The 18,872-nt window shown below is 66.3% G+C and overlaps 3 protein-coding genes across 3 annotated transcripts; all 3 read right to left on the bottom strand.

Moving 5' to 3' along the window:
* Positions 1-278: 278 nt before the first annotated feature.
* On the bottom strand, positions 279-4,097 carry ALDOC (aldolase, fructose-bisphosphate C). Its single transcript, XM_084272996.1, has 9 exons — positions 4,017-4,097; positions 3,059-3,184; positions 2,756-2,967; positions 2,607-2,661; positions 2,372-2,532; positions 1,930-2,013; positions 1,661-1,835; positions 1,381-1,580; positions 279-780 (listed from the first exon to the last, which is right to left on the bottom strand). Exons 2-9 carry the CDS (start codon positions 3,168-3,170, stop codon positions 685-687), a joined length of 1,095 nt encoding a protein of 364 aa, XP_084129122.1. The 5' UTR covers positions 3,171-3,184; positions 4,017-4,097; the 3' UTR covers positions 279-684.
* A 1,787-nt stretch (positions 4,098-5,884) lies between these two features.
* On the bottom strand, positions 5,885-14,593 carry SPAG5 (sperm associated antigen 5; the record flags this gene model as incomplete). Its single annotated transcript, XM_084273100.1, has 24 exons — positions 5,885-5,998; positions 6,102-6,182; positions 6,288-6,362; positions 6,542-6,685; positions 6,776-6,856; positions 7,073-7,184; positions 7,412-7,535; positions 7,690-7,761; positions 7,960-8,119; positions 8,328-8,499; positions 8,795-8,928; positions 9,305-9,386; positions 9,532-9,625; positions 9,712-9,805; positions 9,952-10,086; positions 10,226-10,318; positions 10,482-10,601; positions 10,874-11,008; positions 11,119-11,211; positions 11,335-11,454; positions 11,747-11,939; positions 12,409-13,967; positions 14,199-14,300; positions 14,570-14,593. The coding sequence occupies 24 exons, from the start codon at positions 14,591-14,593 to the stop codon at positions 5,885-5,887; spliced, it is 4,113 nt and encodes a 1,370-aa protein (XP_084129226.1).
* A 661-nt stretch (positions 14,594-15,254) lies between these two features.
* On the bottom strand, positions 15,255-18,780 carry RSKR (ribosomal protein S6 kinase related; the record flags this gene model as incomplete). Its single annotated transcript, XM_084273099.1, has 12 exons — positions 15,255-15,482; positions 15,582-15,692; positions 15,787-15,875; positions 15,946-16,035; positions 16,149-16,176; positions 16,282-16,322; positions 16,475-16,582; positions 17,312-17,381; positions 17,569-17,637; positions 17,729-17,812; positions 18,457-18,660; positions 18,730-18,780. The coding sequence occupies 12 exons, from the start codon at positions 18,778-18,780 to the stop codon at positions 15,255-15,257; spliced, it is 1,173 nt and encodes a 390-aa protein (XP_084129225.1).
* Positions 18,781-18,872: the final 92 nt, after the last annotated feature.

Here is an 18,872-nt window from a genome sequence, read left to right as displayed (position 1 = left end):
AAGGTAATAGAGGGGGGAAAGGTAATAGAGGGGGCTGCCCAGGGGCTCCTCACCCGCCCCACAGCCCACAGGCAGAGCCCATCCCCCTCTCTCAGCGCCCCAGGATAGGTGTGGGTGGGCTGAGACCGGGTACAGCTCATTGCACGGGTGAGCGCAAGAGGCTGGGGGTGGTGCCCAGAGCCAGCCAAGGCGGGAGGTGGCGGGGGGAGGGAGCGGGGGCCGACACAGCCCGGGCTGGAGCACCACGCACAAGAGAGGAGGCGGCACGGCGCTGTCTCTACCATTTATTCGTTGTTAGGCTATTTGGTACACGGGGTGCACACGGCGAACACAACACAGGTGCCCCAAGGGCGGCAGCGACCAAGACTGCGAAGCTACGGCAGGGCAGGGGCACCCCCAGGCCTCCCCTCTCCTGCCCGCCACGTGGCCGGGCCTTCCCCTAACAGCCTGGCCGGAGCCCCCCTGCCAAAGGGGCACCCCGGGTGGCTCTCTCAAGGGGGGGTCAGGTAAAACGGGACCCCCCCCTACTTCAGCTGCGGACACGGCAGTGTGGGGCCGGCCTGTGGGGCACGTTCCCCCCCCTTCCCCTCCCCACGTGGTGGCTCCCCTGGGTGGCTGGGGTGGAAGCAGGGTGTGAGCAGGGGCAGGGAGGTGGCCAGGGCCGGTGGGGCACCCGGCCGGGGCTCAGTATGCGTGGTTGGCCACGTAGAGGGACTGCCCGGCGGCCCCGGAGTCGTCCCCGCTGCCCTCGTACTTGCCCAGCGCTGCCAACCCATTCACCTGTAGGGAAAGGAAATGTCAGTCACCCCTGTGGAGTATGGCCTTTGGGGACCCCCAGCCCATGGGGACACAGGGCACCACCCTAGCTCCTGGGGACCCGGCCCTGTGCGCCCCACCCCATAGGGACCTGGCCCTTGGTGTCCCTGGATGGTTCCAAGGGTACTCACCCCCCACCTCCCCTGGGGACAGAGTTCTCAGCACCCCCAACCCCCAAAAGCCTTGCAGCCCCCATCACCCCCTGGGACATGGCAGCTCTTAGCATCCCTCTTCCCACACGGACAGACCCTCGCTGTCCCGTGTCACCCTCGGGGGCCCGGCCCATCCCACAGGGACCTGGCCTTTGGTATCCCCCCCTGTTGTCTGGGGACGTGGTCCTCACTGTCCCCCACCCCACAGGAAGGTCCTCCCACAGTGACCCCAGCATCCTGTGTAGCACAGCCCTCGACATCTCCCATCACCCACGGGACATCCCCCATCCCAAAGGGCGCAGTCATGGGCGTCCCGTCCCCCCCGCCACGGGGAACACAATCCCTGGTGTCCCCTCATCCCATCGGGACGCAGCCCTGAGCACCCCTCTCCTGCGGGGCCACCCCCCCTCACCTCTGCACGCTTGACAAACTCCTCGGTGGCGGCGGTGGCGTTGTCCCGCTGCCCGCGCCAGGCGCTGAGCGCCGATGCCTGCAGCGCCCGCCCGTAGGAGAAAGTGAGGGCCCATGGCCGCATCAGCGGGCACGTGTTGATGGCATTGAGGTTGATGGAAGCCTCCTCCTCGCTCTGACCCCCAGACAGGAAAGTGACACCTGCAGAGAGGGAGGTTATGACACCAGGGGGGCCACAAGGTATCCCCCTCCCGGTCCTCAGTACGTCCTGGTGCTGGTACCTGGCACGGCGGGGGGCACGGTGCGGCGCAGAGCGGTGACAGTGGCCATGGCGATCTCCTCGGGGCTGTACTTGGTGGGGCAGGAGTGCCCAGGTGTCACCATGTTGGGTTTCAGCAGGGTCCCCTCCAAGTAGACGTGGTGGTCGCTCAGTGCCTTGTAGACAGCTGCCAGCACCTGGGGAGGAGAGGCAGCGTGGAGTCGCCCCGGTGCAGCACGGCGTGGCGTGGCGCGGCGCGGCGCCTGCCCTGCTGCCTGCTCCATCGCTCACCTTTTCCGTCACGTACTGGCACCGCTTCAGGTCGTGGTCACCATCGGGCAGGATCTCTGGCTCCACGATGGGCACGATGCCGTTCTGCAAACACCAGGCAGATGCCATCATGGGGACATCCCTGGGCATTATCCCAGCCCCACGGCAACGTGGGCCAGTGCCTGTCTCTGAGGGCAATACTCAGCCCCAAAGGACAGCATCCAGCGTTGCCAGTGACGCCCATCCCAGTGAGGTGACACCACCCTGGGGCCATGCCTGGTCCTGGGGGTCAATGCCCATCCACCTGAGGTGTTACCCAGCCCACATGTTGATATCCAGCCCCACAGGGTGATACCCAGGCAACGCTGAGCCCTGCAGATCTGTGCCCATCCCTGTGAAGCCCCCTCAAGTAACAACCACCCTGTTTGGGGCAATGACCATGGGGTGGGGCAGTGCCACGTACCTGCTGGCAGATGCTGGCATAGCGGGCCAGGACGTTGGCGTTCTCCATGATGGCGAGCGCAGAGGGGGTGTTGTCGCTGATTTTCAGCACGCAGCGCCACTTGGCAAAGTCAGCCCCGTCCTTCTTGTACTGGGCACAGCGCTCTGACAGCCCATCCAGACCTGCCAGGCAGCGCCGTCAGCCCCGCAGCCTCAAACCACACGGCCCCCTACCCCACACTACCCACTCCACCTACCCTGCGTGGTGGTCTCTCCATCTGTCCCTGCCAGGGGCACAACACCCTTGTCCACCTGCAGAGAGAAAGAGGAGGCGAAACTTGAGGTCCAACAGAACCCTCCAAGCACCCTCAGCACCCCGCCAACCCACCAGCCACACCCCCCACACCTTGATGCCCACGACGATGCCCTTGTCCTTGATCATCTGGACGAAGGGGGTGCCGTCATCAGCCTTCTGGTACATGGTCTCGTGGAAGAAGATGACGCCCCCGATGCATTTCTTCACCCGGCTGTCGGCGCTGAAGAGGATCTGGCGGTACAGCCGGCGGTTCTCCTCCGTGTTCTCCACGCCGATCTGGTTGAGGCGCTTCGCCATGCTCCCTGCGGGCACCCGGCACCCCCCGTGAAGCTCAGGCGTGGGGAAAAGGGGTGGCGGGACAGATTATCCCCCCACACACACAAACACACTGACCTACGGACTCATCAGCAGCCAGGATGCCCTTGCCCGGGGCTACGATGCGCAGCGCGATGTCCGACAGCTCCTTCTTCTGCTCCGCCGTCAGCGCGGGGTATTGGTGCGTCATGGTGGTGGTGGTGGCTGAGAGGAGACGAGGGCTGAGTCACGCACCGGCGGGGTGGCCCCCTCATCCGCCACGCATCCGCATCCCGCGGGGACCAGGGACCGTCCCCCCGTCCCCCATGGGGCTGAGACCCTAACCCATGCGGGTCAGCAGGGAGGGCGCGTTGCATAAGCCGGCAGCTGCCCTCAACCCCGGGACGGGCAGGGCCTCGTGGAGGATGCCGGGGAGCTCCCAGCCATTTTGCTGCCTGCTCGCCCGCCCCCAGCCCAGCCATCTTGAGGGAGCAGAGCTCCGCGGGGGTCAGGGCATGGAACGGGGCGAGGGGAGCCCAGGGATGGAGATAGCCCGGCGCCGGGGATAGGCTGGGTGGGAGGTACGCGGGGGATACCGATAGCCCGGGGATGGGGATACAGGGGGAGGGGGGGGGATGAAAATACCCCGGGAATGGCGCTACTCGGGGAGGGGGAAGGTTCCCGAGGAGGCATGACCCGCGGCTGGGGGCACCCGGGGTTTGAGGAGCTCGGGGTCGGGGAAGGGGGATGCCCCAGGGAGCCGGCGCTCCCCCCACAGCAGCGGTTCCCCAGCCCACGCTGCCTGGGCTCGGGCTGCGCCGGCACCGGGAGTACCGGCAGGTTCCCAGCACCCCCATACCCCGGGCTCCCGGTGCTCCAGAGCCTCCCGGCCCTGCCCGAGCCCCGAGCTGCCGGTGGGGCCGCATGGAGACACCCCCGAAGCCTCGGCGGGGCTGGACCGCCTCCCGCCACCAAGACCCCTCAGCTGCATCCCCGGCTGCATCCCTGGCCGCCCCTCTCCCGCGGCCCATCCCCGCGGCCTCCCGGCTCCCCTTACCGTGCAGGGCTGGCGGCGACGGACGCGGACTGCGAACTGCGAGCTCCGGCCCCGCGGTAAATGGGGCTGCGGTGCCGCAGAGCTACGTGACCGGCGGGGCGGCACCCGACAGGACCGGCCCCCCCAGGCCGCTCCGCCCCCCCCGCCGCCGCCGCACGCACCCCTCCCCCGCCGGCGGCAGCCCCAGGCGCCGGTGGGGACCCCCCCTGTGAAACCCCCCGCCCAGGCTGGGGACCTCGGTGTGCCGCTGCTTTGCAACCCCTTGGTGCTGGTGGGGACCCCTCTTGTGACCCTCTCCCCCCAAACCCATGTGGCCAAGGACTCGACTGAGTCATGGACAGGGACCCCCCACTCCTCAGGCACCCCAATGTGCCAACGCACTGTCACCCCCCGTGCTGCTGGAGACCCCTCTGTGCTGGGACTCCCCCCACCATCAGCCCTTGCCACTGGCGGGGACCCCACCGTGCCCCCCTATTGCCCCTGCCCACTAGACGCAGCCTCATCACCCCCAGGCCGAGCCCCCCTTCTGCCACCCCAATGTTGCTGCGCCAGGACCCCCGCTCTCATTACCCACGCCTGCCAGAGGCCCAGCCTCAGCAGCACAGAGCTCTAGACCCCCGGGACAGGGTGGGGGTTCCCACAGCAGACCAGTGCCCCCCCAAAAAGCCGCCCGCAGCCGGCGCAGGGACAATGGCAGTGTCCCCGCTCACCCCACGGGCCGGCTGCCAGGGCCACGCTCTGCTGAATCCCCGCCGTAAAAGGAGGGCTCAGCCGGGCAGCATGGCCCTAATCCAGAGAGGGGAGCACATCCCCCCCCCCCCGTTCCACCATCCACCACGTTCCTCGGGCTGGGCACCCTGCTGCCAGCCCCTCATCTCGGGGGGAGCGGGGGGGCCATACCCCCACCACAAGCAGGGTGGGGGTGATGCCCAGGGGGCAGCAAGTGCTGCTTCCCCACAGGCTCCCCACACACCTGGGAAATAGAGGTACAGCCCTCAACACCCCAGTTCCTGGGGGAAATAGAGGCACCAGAACCGGGGGTTCCACAGCACCAACCCCACAGCGGGTGGTAGGGCTGCAGCAGAGGGCAGGGGAAGGTGATCCTCATCCCCGGGCAGGAGAAACAGGCCATTAAAAACCAGAGCACTTGTTTGAATGCTGCTATTTTGGGCGGTGCTGGGGGGAGGGAGGTGCTGCATGGCCCCCATGGCAGCAAGGAGCAGCCTTGGGGGGAACAGCAGGAAGGGGAACCCTGGGGGAGATGCCCAAGCAGGGAAAGAGGGAGGGGAGGGTGGAGCTGTGCTGGGAGCAGGGGGGGAGCCCAGGGGAGCCCTCCCCACCCCCAGAGCAGCAGGGGCCAGGGCCCTGCTGGGAGCAGGAGCTGGCAGAGCTCCCAGCACTCGCAGGGACCCAGGGGATGCTGCGTGCCAGGGCCACACTGGGAGGGGAACTAACCCCATACAACAGGCTGGTGGGGCGCAGCCCCTGGAATAGGGGTGCAGCACCCAGCCCCACTACCCTCTGCAGGGGAAGCAGGACAGGGGTAGAGGGAATCTAGGGCAAGAGGAGGAGCAGGGGCCCAGGGAGGGAAGCTAGGTCAGACCGGGCGCTGCCAGGGCCACAGGGTGGGAGCCTGGGGAATGCAGTGCCTTATTGAGAGCAAGCAGGGGGGGGTTACACAGCCCCCACCAAGGAGGAGAGGCTCTGGGGTGGCAGGGAGCCATGGCCACAGGGCCAGGGAAGGAGGAGGCAGCCCAGAGCCGGGGCCTGAGGAGCTTCCTCCATCCGTGGAGCAGGCAGGGTAAAAGCCAACACTTTATTGAACAAATAATTACAGCATTAAGAACAGGAGGGTTTCACACCAGGGGCTAGTGCAGCACAGCAGCTTCCTCACTGCTGCTGGCCGGCTTCAGGCCCAAGTACCGCAGCAGGCTGTGGAGCTCCTGGCAGCGTCCTGCCACCTCAGGGACAGTCAGCAGGACCTGGGGACAGGAGCAAGGTTTGGGAACAGAGTTTGGGGTGGGGGTTAGCATAGCTGCAGTCACAGCAAGGGGGAGAGCAATGAACCATCACCCCCTGCCTCACCTCCTTCATCTTCTCCTGTATCTCCTCATGGGTTCTCAGCAGTTTCTGGGTGTGATGGAGCCTCAGCTCCAGCTCTCCGACCTGTGGTGGGAGATGCTGGTCAGGAGTGTGTCCCAAAATTGGGCAGGGACTGGGCCAGGCAGGAGAGGTGACTAGAGCTAGGGCAGCCCCTCAGGCCCCCCCTACCTGCTCCAGGTACTTGTCAGCGAGCAGCTGATTCCCCTCCTCTTTCTCTAGGAGCAGCAACCGAAGTTTGTCTACCTGCAAAACCAGTGAGCAGCGCTAAGACCTGACTGCAGGGTGGGAGCCAGGGGGTGGGGGTTCTCCCCCCACCATCCCACTGACTGCCTGCTTGAGGAACAAGGTCTGGAGAGGTTGCCCTGGCCATGGAGAGGTGGTGAGAGGAGCTCTTGGGCCAAACAGTCCCTCCACAGCCTCACCTCCTGGCGCAGCAGGACGCGCTCCTGGACATGGGTAGTGTCCACCTTGGGCTCCTGCCCCCGCATCTCCTCCCACAGCACCTTGGCCTCCGTCTCCGCACGCTGGAGTGAGCGCCTCAGGTGGAATAGCTCTTCCTTCAGCCTCTGTGGGTGGGGGAAGAGAGATGCTGAGATGGGTCCTGCAGCCCACACCACCCACACCACATGCAGCCCAGCCAGGCCCCCACCACGCACCGTAACTTCCCCACTCTTGTCAATAATCTGCAGCATCTTGGCTTCCTGCTGTTTCACCACGTCCTGGAGCTCCTTCTCACTCTGCAGGGGGGAAGAAGTAGTGTTGAGTAGTGCCCAGCCCCAGCCCCCTGCAGAGGAGTGGGTTTTCTCATGTTCAGGAAGGTCAGACAAGCCAGGAGCACCCATGAGGTATCACTGGAGACGGTCACCCAGATTTCTCCGTGTCCTAGATCAGCGCCCGTCCCAGTTCGGCTCTGCCCTGGGGTGAGCACTGGCCCACTTCTGGCACCAGCTCACCTCTAACTTGCCCCTTAGTGCCTTGTTCAGCTTGGCAATGGTGGCAGCCTGGCTGTCCATCTTCTCCTGGCTCTCATCTGTCACCGTCTCCAGACGGAGCTGCAGGTCAGAGCTGGGAGAGAACAGCAGGGTTGAGCACAGTGCTGAGTACCAACCCCCCTCCTGGGCATCCCACCAGCCCCATGGGGTGGGGAGAAGCCAACACACCAGCTGGAAAACACTCTTCTAGCCCTGGCAGGAGAGATGTAACCCAGAGCTGGGGTGAGAGGCAGAGCCCAGGCAGGCTCCCCACAGGAGATGCCATGCCCAGCCCTTGACACAAGCCCCCAGGGAACTCACATCTTCGTCTGCAGGGCCTTGAACTCGCTCTGCTCCCGCTCCTGCATGCGGTAACTCAGCATGGCAAGGTCAGAGACCATGGATTTCAGCTCCTTCACACTCTCCAGCAGACTTTCCTCGGGCTCTGTGGGCAAGTCAGCGCCTCATGAGTGGCAGGGAGGGAACAGCAGCCCCAGGGGACACAGACCCAAGCAGGAAGGCATCCCCACTCATCCCCCCCATGCAGGCAGCCCCACAGCTTTGGAACAGGGACCAGGGGAGGGTGACAGCCCCAGTACCTGTTGGCTTTGGTGCAGAGGGAAGTTTGCCCTTGGTAAATGCACTCCCACCTCCATCATCTTTATCAGCATCTGCAAGAGGACAGAGATGCTGTGCCCAGCCCTGCACGGCCAGAGCTCGCACCCATCCATCTCCAGGAGCTCAGAGAAGACCCCAGGAGCTTGGAGGAGCCGTGACGCAACCCATGGGTGCCACAGGGGAACAAGCAGGAGGTCCACAGGGCTGGTGCTGGCATCTCCTCCTTGCTCAGCACCAGGGTGCTGGCTCACCTTTCCCTGACACAGCTTTCAGGACACTGCCCACAAAAGAGCTCCTGGGGCGATACGGGGTGCAGGATGCCGGTGGGCGGCGGGCGGGGGTCCAGGCACCGCGGGGTGTCTGCCAGACTAGTGTTCGTGGAGCTGGAGTCCAGGGGCGACTTGATGGGGCCTCATCCTTCAGAGGGGAGGGAGAACACAGCACCAGAGCACAGCTTGTGACAGCTCTACGCTGCCCTGGCAAGTAGGGGTGGGGGTATGATGAGGGCAGGGGGGGTGTGCCTTGAGGCCATGCCATGGAGAGCCACATGGGTCTGACCCCCTCCTCAATACATCCCCAAGGCCACCCCCTCATCCTTGTCCTCACACGGGGCTCCTACCTCCTCCTCCTCTTGTAAAGCAGCCCTGAGGCAGTCAGCAAGCTCCTGCAGCCGCATCCTGCTCTCCGTGATGTCAGTGGAGCACCAGGAGATTTTGTCCCTCTTGAGCTGCAAGTCAAGGAGCTTGGCCTTGGTGCTCTCCAGTTCTTTGCCAAGGGCAGCGTGCTCCTCCCTGTGGGATGACTTCAGCCTCAGCAGGAGCAGCATTCCCCCTCCTCAGCATGGCACAGGGACATTTCCCACACCTGCCTCCCACTGTGACCCAGGGGAGGTGCAAACCCCACGGATTTAAACAACTTGCCCCTGAGGTGGGGTCTGCTGGGCTTTCCCCACAGCCTCTTTCACTTGGCTGGGCAGCAGTGTGTGTTCTCCCATGTGTACCCTGCCTCCTCCCCCTCCACCAAGGAGCTCGGTTTCCCAAATCAGAGGGGTTCAAGCGGAGGTAGCAAGGGGAGGGGGGTCAGTACCGCAGGCGCTGGTGAGAGTCCATCAGCTCCTTGTACTGCTGGCTGCCCTCCTGCAGCGTGGCCAGCGTGGACTTCAGCTTGGCCTCCACCTCCAGCAGCTGCGTGCTGGACGTGTGGTTCTCCTGCTCCAGGAACTGCAAGAGTATGGGAGTGTGTGGAGGGGGGGATGGCACAGCCATGAGCCCCTGGCCAGAGACCCAAGAGGGCCCATTGTGACCCCCAGCACAGTCCCTCCCACAAAACAGCTTTACCCCAGCACACCAACCCCTGGACACCACAAGTTTACCCAGGATAGAGGACAGGCCAGGGGAATAATCCCAGGGAGCCATCCCCACCCCCTCCCTGGGCACGGGTGCTGAGCAGGATGGAGAGCTGATCTACATGACGGATGTCAACCGCCCCCGCCCCGGGATGGCTAATCCCGCCGCGGGCCGGCCGCCAGCGCTCCTCTGGGGCCGTGACAGGAGCCAGCAACACGTGACAGCGCGAGCAGGGTCAGGCAGCTCCTACCTCCCGGCACTCAGTGGCCTCCCGCAGCTCCTGGCACAGCCCGGTGCATTCCCGGCGCAGCTTGTCTCTCTCCTGCCCCAGGCTGCAGGGATGGGACAGGGTCAGGAGGTGCCACGGTTTGGGGATGAGGGGTGGCAGGAGGTGGCTGGGAGGGGAAGGGGGGGGGGGGAATGGGTGTGGGGGGTGGCAGTGTGGAGACAAAGGGCTGCCCCAAAGCTCAGACCCACCAAGCCATCTCCTCCCACAGATTCTCGTTCTCCTGCTGCAGCACGTCCCGCTCCTGCTCCACCTTGGCCAGATTCATCATCACAGAGCTCAGATCTGCAAGGGGCAGAGCCATCAGCTGGGGGGGAGGGGACTGGGGACAGTGGGGATGTGGGGCAGCTCCCAGCCCCACCCACCACTACCTGTGCCGAGGCGCGAGTTGGCCACCTTCAGCTGCTCCAGCTGAGCCAGCGCATCCTGCAGGGCCACTGAGGTCTCCTCCAGCTGGCAGGATATCTGTGGGGATACGGTGCCCTCTGAGCTCACTTTGGGCCACTCTTCCCCATGGGGTGTTCCCACACCAAGGGTACCCATACTCCCTCCATACCTGGGGCCAGCCAAGGAGCACCCCAGGCATCACTCAGCACTCAGCAACCCCCTACCTCCTCCTTGGCTTGAAGAGCTTCATCCGCTCGCTGCCTCATGCCATCCCGCTCCTCCAGGCAGCTCTGCAGCTTGCCAGGCATGGTCTTCACCACAGCCCGGCACCGGGACACCAGGGTCCTCATCTTCTCCCGCTGCGAGGGGACACAGCACCGGCAGAGCTGAGCACGGTGTGGCTGTGCCAGCCGGTGGCTCTGCCGGCTGCACCATCGGCATGATCCGAGATGGAGCAAAGCAGCAGCAGCCAGCTGGCCCCACAGAGACACCCCTCACCTCCACGTCCAGCGCTCCCCTTTCCTTCTCCAGATTTTCAAAGGTGATGCCTATGAACTCCCTGAAGCGCTGAGCCTCAGCGGCCAGGGATGCCTGCAGGGCAGGAGAGACAAATCCGATGGCCATGGAGGAAGGAGAGCACCAACCTCCAGCAGCAGCACCAAGAAGCCTCAGATGGAGCCCAGCCCGTCACAGACCCCTGCTCAGAGCATCACCCAAGCCCAGGATGTGGGATGGTTGCCCGCCTGCTCAGTACCTGCTGGTCGATGGCATCTGCCAGCAGCGTGCCCAGCTCTCGCTGGGAAGCCAGGCTCTGATCACGGGCGGCGATCCGGGCGCTGGCATGGCTGCGGAAGGCCTCAAAGAAGCGATCGCCCTGCCGAGGGAAGGATGCTGCTCCAGGCACAGCATCACACGAGGAGCAGCTCCCAGGAGCCATCCCTGCATGCTGTGGCAACCCAGGGCTCCTGCTTCCAGCCGAAAACCCACTCAGAGACCCCCAGCTGCCCAGGCAGACACAGCCCTCCAGGCCTCCCAGGCTTTGCCACCAGTACCAGAAAGACTGTCTCCCACGCAGGGACACAGGAGGTCACATCAGAGGCCCAGGGACAGCAGAGCCTGCCCTGATCCCACCAGCAGCCTCCCTACCTCCTCCTTGGCTCGGAGAGCTTTGTCCGCTCGCTGCCTCATGGCATCCCGCTCCTCCAGGCAGCTCCGCAGCTTGCCGGGCAAGGTCTTCACCACAGCCCGGCACCGGGACACCAGGGTCCTCACCTGCTCCCGCTGCGAGGGGAGATGGTGTCAGGAGGCAGCAGGTACAACTGACAGCTGCCACGTATGCCAGCAGTGCCAGTGCTCCTGAAACATGGGTCTAAAGGATGCGTGGGGCTCACCTCCTGGGCCAAGGTTCCCTGCTCATCCCTCAAGCTCTGAAACGCAGCATCCGCAAGGTGCCGAAACAGGAGGCACTGCTGGCTCCAGGCACCCTGGGGTAAAGGACAAAGGTACCGACACTCAGGCAGCACCCTAGGGCCAGCACAAGCAGTGCTGGGCACTCTTATGCCCTGGCATGCTGAGACCCAGCACACTCATCACACGCCAGGACGCACCATCCCCGCAGAGGTTCGCTCCAGCTCCCGCTGCAGGTCCTGCTCCGCTCCCCGCTGCCGCTGCAGAGCCTCCAACTTCCTCCGCAGCTCGAGGTAGAGGTTGTGGTAGATCTCTTCCTCCTAAAGGCATCCCAGCAGAGCACAGGGGGCTTGGCATCAGCCCTCCTCCACCCCTGGGTCCACCCTTGACACCTCCTATGCACCCCCCACCCCCACCCCACACGTGCCACGGATGTTCCCACACACAAAGGACTCAAAACCAGCAAGCTCAGCAGGTCAAGCTGGGCGGGATAACGCGGCCGGGGCCACGCTGGGCACTGCGCCACAGCAGCCACCCTTGTGTTCCATCAGGCTGCAGGCAGCATGGAGACCACAGAAAACTGGGTGGCATCACCCCAGCAAGGGTTCTTACCCCTTTGGGGTGGGTGACGTCTGTCTGCGTGAGCACATCCCTCTGCTCAGCTGGCCCCACGCCGGGCAGCGGCCGCTGGTTCTCCTGCCAGTCCCGCAGCTGGAGCGCGAGGGCTTCAATGATGATGAGGGTGCTCTCCAGGCGTCCCTCCAGCTCGGCCCGTGGAAGGGACTTCAGCTGCTCCCGGGGACAGCTGGGGACAGAGAGAGGGCTTGGGATGGTGTAGCAATGTATCGTGAGAGGAGTGGGTTTGTGACCCAGCCTCATTAATGCCCTAATATAATCAGGCCTGGGGAAGCTAACGAAGATCAGAATGCAGGAACAGGAGAACAGGAGCTTGTGAGAAACAAGCCTGTGAGATAAGAAGCTGCAAGAATGTTAACAGCTGCCTTACAAAGGAATAACATGACTGCACAGCTTTAACCAACTGTTAGCAATAGGGAGACACATGTAAGGCAGGTGGACAGAGCATCTAACCAACAGCAATGTCATGTAACTCATGTGCTGATACAGACACCTATATAAGCTGTGTGTGTGTTTGAATAAACCAGCTCAACATTGATCACATTGATCTGAGTTGGGTCCGGTATTCCGACTCCGGCAAGATGGGGACAACCCAGAGGTGTCACAGCCCCATATCCATGGGGACATCCCATACTTACAGCCAGAGCAGGGAGTCTGTTTCAGCAGCACTGTCCTTGGCACGGAACACTCTGCCCATGGATGTGTTGGTGCTCCTCTCCTGCAGGTCCCGGGGGGTCATAAAGGTGCCGGTGACTGTGGTTGACACTGGAGTGATGCTGGTGCCGGCAGCTGCGGTGGGCACGGGGGTGATGCTGGTGCTGGCAGCCGCGGTGGGCACGGGGGTGACGCTGGTGCCGGCAGCTGCGGTGGGCACCGGGGTGACGCTGGTGCCGGCAGCCGCGGTGGGCACCGGGGTGACGCTGGTGCCGGCGTCCCGCCGCGACAGGCTGGGCCACACGGTCTCCAGCAGCGATGAGGTGTTGAGGCTCTTCTCCAACCACACCAGTGGCAACACCCAGGACACTCCACTCCGGGTCACCTCGGGTGAGGGGCTGGGGGTGGCCATTGCCTCTGACCCAGCATGATCTGACCTTCCTGCCTGGGTGGGAGGGGGTCTGGGGGAACCCTGCTCTGGAGGGACAGGGGCTTGGGACTCTGCCTCCTCAGGGGCATCTTGGCAAGATGTGGGACCTGCACTCCCATCTCCAGCTGGGGACTTGGGGGCCACCAGGGTGCAAGAGAGGTTGTCGGGAACTGCTTGCCAGCCACGGAAAGGAGCTTCCTGCGGGGTGGAGCTGGTGCCAGGGGGTCCCAGAGTGCAGGAGGCCGAGACAACAGTGCTGGGGGACCCTGGAGCGATGCTGCCAGTGGGCTCCGGGGTACACAACCCCAGGATGGGGCTGCATGGGGATACCGGCACGGTGCTGCCAGGGTACTTGAAGGAGCAGGGTCCTGGGACCGGGCTGTGCAGGGGGTCCAGCACAGTGCTGTCAGGGGGCTCTGGGGTGCATGACCCCAGGATGGGGCTGCACAAAGGAATTGGCAAGTTGCTGACAGGTGTCTCCAGGCTGCAAGGTCCTGGGATGGAGCTGCACGGGGGGGCTGGCACAGGGCTTCTGGGGGGCTCCAGGGTGCAGGGCTCTGGGATAGCGTTGACAAGGGCCTCTGGGCTGCAGGGCCCTGGGAGGGGGCTGCACAGGGGTGCTGGCACAGGGCTGCTGGGAGGCTCTGGGCTGCAGGGCCTTGGGAGGGGGCTGCACAGGGGTGCTGGCACAGGGCTGCTGGGAGGCTCTGGAGTGCAGGGCCCTGGGAGGGGGCTGCACAGGGGTGCTGGCACAGGGCTGCTGGGAGGCTCTAGGGTGCAGGTCTCTGGAGTAGAAATGCCAGGGGGCTCCAGGTTCATGCTGCTGGGGGTCTCTGGGGCACTGGGCACCTCGGTGGAACTCCTGGGGGGTTCAAGGGCACCAGGTTTCAGAGGGGCACTCAAGGGTGACTCTGAGGTGTTGGGACCCAGGGTGAGAGCCGCAGGACGCTCCAGGACACTCCTTCTGGGGAGCCTCGGGGTACAAGGCACTGGGGTGGTGCTACCGGGGGGGAGCAGATGAGCTCTCCTGGGGGGCTCTGGGGGGCAGAACACCTGGGAGACCCTACTGGGGCGGGGCTGGATGCAGGACACTGGGGTGGCACAGTCATGGTCCTGTGAGAGATTCAAGGGGGTGGAGGGGATCAGCGTTGTCCTGCCCTTCCCCCAGCACCCCACAGCCATTTGTCCCAGCCCCCCTCACCTCCCCGTCCCCCGGCCAGGAGATACGCCGATTTCCCCACACCCCCCTCCCAGTGTCCCCAGTCCCGGTACATCCCAACACCTCCCCCCCTCAGCCTCCCTCCTCCTCCTCCTCCGCTTCCCGCCCCACGGCCCCGCACCGACCTTGAGCCGCAGGCAGCGGAGCAGCGGGGTGAGGCTGGTGTGCTCGGCCGCCGGCTGCAGCCGCAGCTCCCGCAGAGGGGTCCGCCGGGGCGGCTGCTTCGCCTGCGGATGGGGCACCGGGAGTTACCGGCAGGGGCACCACCACCACCGCCGCCGCCATCCCTCCACCATAGACCGGGAGCGCTCCGACCCGCGCTGGCCTCGCTGTTCCCCCCACCCACCCCGCAGCCACCCCTGGGCAAACCAGGGGCCACCCTACCGTGACTTAACCCCCACCCCCGGGGCCCTCCCCGCCGCCCCACCGGGATGCCCAAACCGGTACCCGGTACCCCCACCCCCCGCCCCATTCCGAGCCCCCACGCCGCACTCACGGCGGGAGTCTGAGCAGCCTGCATGGCCCCGTCCAGGCCCCGGTTCAGGCCCCGGTTCAGGCCCCGTCCAGTGCTCGGTACCGGCCCCGCTCCGATCCCACCGCACCCCGCGCGCCGCCGCCGCCGCCCGTTTGAAAGCCACAGCGCCGCTCTGATTGGCTGCTCCGCGCACGCGTCACTGCGGCGGGGAGGCTGTTAGGGGCGGGGCCACCGCTGTGATTGACACGAGGGGAGCGCGGTTCAGAGCCCAACCCCGCCCGCCCCCTCTCCGCGGGGAGGGGCGGCCCGGCCCGGGCTGTTCCGAGCGGCTCCGGGGGATGGGCCCGGCACCGGGGGATGGGCCCGGCTCCGGCTCCCCCCCAGCGCCTGCCCCGGGGCAGCCCAGCCCTGCGCGGCTCCCCGGAGCCAGCCTCTCCCCCCCCGACCCCTGCCCCGGGGCGGACCCAGCCCCGCACCCCCGCGCTGGTCCCGCTGTGCCCCGGTGGTCCCGCGGGAGTCCGGGCATCGCGGCGGCGGAGCCCGCGGCTCTGGGGTTTATTGCTCCCGCGGGGAGAGGTACAGCGTGAGGGTAAGGGGGGACCCGGCCCAGCAGGGTCCGACCCGCTGCCGGGGTGTGTAGGGAATGGCGGGGGGGGGAGGGCGGGGGATGTCCCTGAGCAATGCCGGGGGTCCCGGTGGTGGCGGCTCAGCCGGGCCAGGGCCGGCCCGGGGAAGCAGCGAGGTCGCAGTCGAAATCTGCGAAGGTGTCAGGGTCGGGCGGGGGCTGCTCGGGGGGCCGCGGGGCCACGGCCACGGCAACCGCCACCGGGTCCTTCTGCAGCAGGTCGGCGTCGAAGGTCACCCCGCGGAAGAAGGGGTGGCCCTGGAAGTGGTGGAGGTAGCGCAGGCGGTGCAGGGGGTTGTGGCACAGCAGCTGGGGACAAGGAGAGGGCGGTGAGAATGGGGAGACGGGCATCCGGCCGGGGGGGGAAGGGGCCATGGGGGACCCCCGAAATCCACGTGGGAGGGTTACCTCGGCCAGCAGCCGGGCTAGTGCGGGGCTGAGCGTGGGTGGGCTCTCGTAGGTGCTCTGCTTGACTTGCTCCAGCATGGCCACATGGTCCCCCGCTGGTGCCACGGGGAACTGGGTGAGGGGGTGCATGGAGTGGATTTAGGAGCTCTGTGGGTGCCCCTCTGCCCCCCCCCCCCCACACACACACACACCCTGCCATCCTCACCTCCCCACTCGCCAGGGCGAAGAGCAGGATTCCCAGCGACCACCAGTCAGCTGCGTGGCTGTAGGGTCCCCCGCTCAGCACCTCTGGGGCTGTGGGGGGAGCAGGTGAGCACCTGGGGGAGCCATGCCCTCCTCTACAGCCCCCCCGCTGCCCTCTTACCCATGTACTGCAGGGTGCCGCAGATGGTGTGGGCTCGCTCACCCCACCGCAGGTGCCGGGAGAGCCCAAAGTCGGTGAGCTTGAGGTGTCCTGTGGGGTGAGACGCTGCGTGGGAGGTGGGGGGGCTGTGCTTGGGGTGTCCCCATGAGCAGAGGCATCCCCACAGATGGGATGTCCCCACATGGGTGCCACCAGATTCTTACCTCTCTCATCCAGGAGGATGTTCTCCATCTGAAATGAGATGTGTGCTGGGGTGGCCTCTCCGTGCTGGGATCTTGACAGACACCCACATCCCCCCACAACCCTGTGTTTCCCCCCAGCCCTGCAACCACTCACCTTCACGTCTCTGTGTACGATGCCCAGGTCGTGGAGATACACTGGGAAGAAGACAGTGCCATCAGAGTGGCAGCTCCCCACTGCCACCCCCCACAGCAGGCAGCTGCCCACCCCTGGCCACAGCTGATCCTGCCTACAGGTCCCCCAGCACTGGGGATGGTGGTGGCTGTCCCCAGCACGGCAGGCGACTCACCCAGCACCAGCACCAGCTCGGCAGCGAACAGGCGGACGGTGGCCTCGGCGAAGCGCCCGGCGGCACGCCACAGCGCGTGCAGGTCTCCGGTGCTGCAGTAGGTGCACACTGCCGGGACGGGCGATGGACCTTACCGACGGGCTGCCCCGCGGGGCCGGGCTGCGCTGGCACGAGGGGCACAGGCACCAGGGTGGCATGGGAAGGGGAGGGCCAGGTGCCAAGGTGACATGGACAGCAGAGCCGTAAGAGCGGCAAGGTGGCACAAGCACCCAGGACCGCACGGGCACCGAGATGGCACAAGCATCATATAGGGGCACCAGGACCACACGCTAAGATCACGTAGGCACAACTAAGGGGCTGTGTACCACGGTGACGTGGGCACCAGAGCCATGTGGGCACGAGGAACATGCAAGCACCAGGGCTGCATGAGCTCTGAGGTGGCAGAGGCACGGTGGCCACATGGCTACCAAAGTGGCAACAGTCCCCAGGGTCACACAACGCACTGGGAACGTGCAAACTACATGGGTACCAAGGTGGCAGAGCCATCAGAGCCAGGCAGGCAAAGGGGTTCATTCACCCACACGCAGGTCCCTGCTCCGCTGTGGCTCGTCCCCATCCCTATGTCCCTTGTCCGCGGGGTGGGTGCGGGGTGGGAGCTGGCAGCCGAGCGCCTGGATCCCCGCAGGGCAGCGGGCAGTGCGGGGAGGGGGGGGGAGCGTGTGCGTGTGCAGGGACACGTGTGCAGGCGGCGGGGACATGTGCGCAGGCGGAGCAGGGGGGCGGGGGGGGGGGTGGAGGGGGGAGCTGGGGCGAGCCCGCAGGCAGATGGTCACTCACTGATGAAGAGGTGGCGCTGGCCCTGCCAGCTGTCCCCCAGCCCGTGGACAAACGGGTGCCTGACCTGTCTCTGGGGACACAAAGCAGAGAGGGTGAGCGGCCCCTGGGGTGGGGGGTCAGGGGAGCCAGGGACCTTGCTCCTGCCACCCTCCCTCCACAGCCCCAGCTGGCTCCTGCTGCCCCCACGGCTACCCCGACTCCCCCTCCCTCCCTCCCCCGCGCCACGGGCTGGGGTCTCCCCCTGGATCCCCCCTAACCTGGATGCTGACTTCTTCCTTGCACTGCTTGAGGGTGTCACGGCGCAGCACCTCCACTTTGGGCACGACCTGGCGGGGGGGGGGGGGGGGGAGACACAACGATGAGAGGCTGTCAGGGGGGGCTGAGAGGGCATCCACGGGCCCTGGGGGGTGCACCCACCTTCACGGCGCAGACCTTCTCCCGCCCACAGTCCAGCACTTTGAGGATGGTCCCGAAGGAGCCTTTGGCCACGAAACCCAGAATCTGGGGGGAGAAAGGGGAGGGGGGTGACTGAGCACCCCACAGAGATGGGCTTGGGGTGGGGCAGGGTCCTGCGTGGAGTGAGGTGGGGTGACACAGGGCACCCAAAGCAGGCGGTGGGGACGTAGGAAGACCGGGGGACACAACAGGGTGTTTAGGGAGCCAAGAGGGACGCACTGGGACACAGTAAGGGGCACATGGGGACGGGGGACAGGGACACGGGGACCCCAGCGCGGGGTTGTGGATGCTGGCGGTAGGACACGGAGACGCGACACGAGGCACCGGGACCCGGCGGGGGTAGAAGGGGTCCCGGTGGGACAGTCGGAGACGCCGGTAGGATGCTCAGGGACCCCAGGCAGCATGCGAGGACAGCCGGTAAGACGGTCGGTGATCCCGGGATGGCGACACGGGATGCACAGACGGCGCGGCAGGACGCTCGGGGACCCCAGGAGGATGGCAAGGGGTGCTGGGGGACCCCGGGAGGACGTGCAGGGGACCCCGGTGACACACGGTGCGAGGGGACCCGTGGAGAGCGCTCGGGGCTGCCGGGTCAGGATGCGCGGGCACCCCGGTAGGACGGTCGGGGACCCCGGGAGGATGCACCGGGACCCCGGGAGGATGGAGGGGGGGAAGCCCCGGGACGGCACCTTGAGCTGCTGCTGGCGGGCGGAGGGGCGGACGGGGAACTCCGGCAGGAAGAGCGAGACGAGCTGCGGCAGCGGCCACCCGGGCAGCGGCGGCTCCTCGGCGGGGCCCCGCGGGGCCGGGACGAGCCCCGACCCCGGTACTGGTACCGGTACCGGCCCGGTGCGGCTCAGCAGCGCCCGTACCCACGACCCCACGGCGCGTCCCTGCGGAACCCGGGGCAGCGTCAGCGGGGGGGACCCCAGGATGGGGGGGCCCCCCGGGGCCCCACGCACCTGGGGGGACCGCGCCGGGGCCGGGCCGGGGCCGCTGCTCGTCGCTCCCATCGCGGCGCCGCCCGGCCGCGCCCCGGGCCCGGGCCCCGGTAATCCGCCGCTTTACATAACCCCGCCGCCCCGCCTCGCCCTGCCTCGCCCCG

This window comes from Gallinula chloropus (genome assembly GCF_964237585.1).
Source record: "Gallinula chloropus genome assembly, chromosome: 19".
Taxonomy (NCBI): domain Eukaryota; kingdom Metazoa; phylum Chordata; class Aves; order Gruiformes; family Rallidae; genus Gallinula; species Gallinula chloropus.
This window is presented reverse-complemented; position numbering and strand designations above follow the sequence as displayed.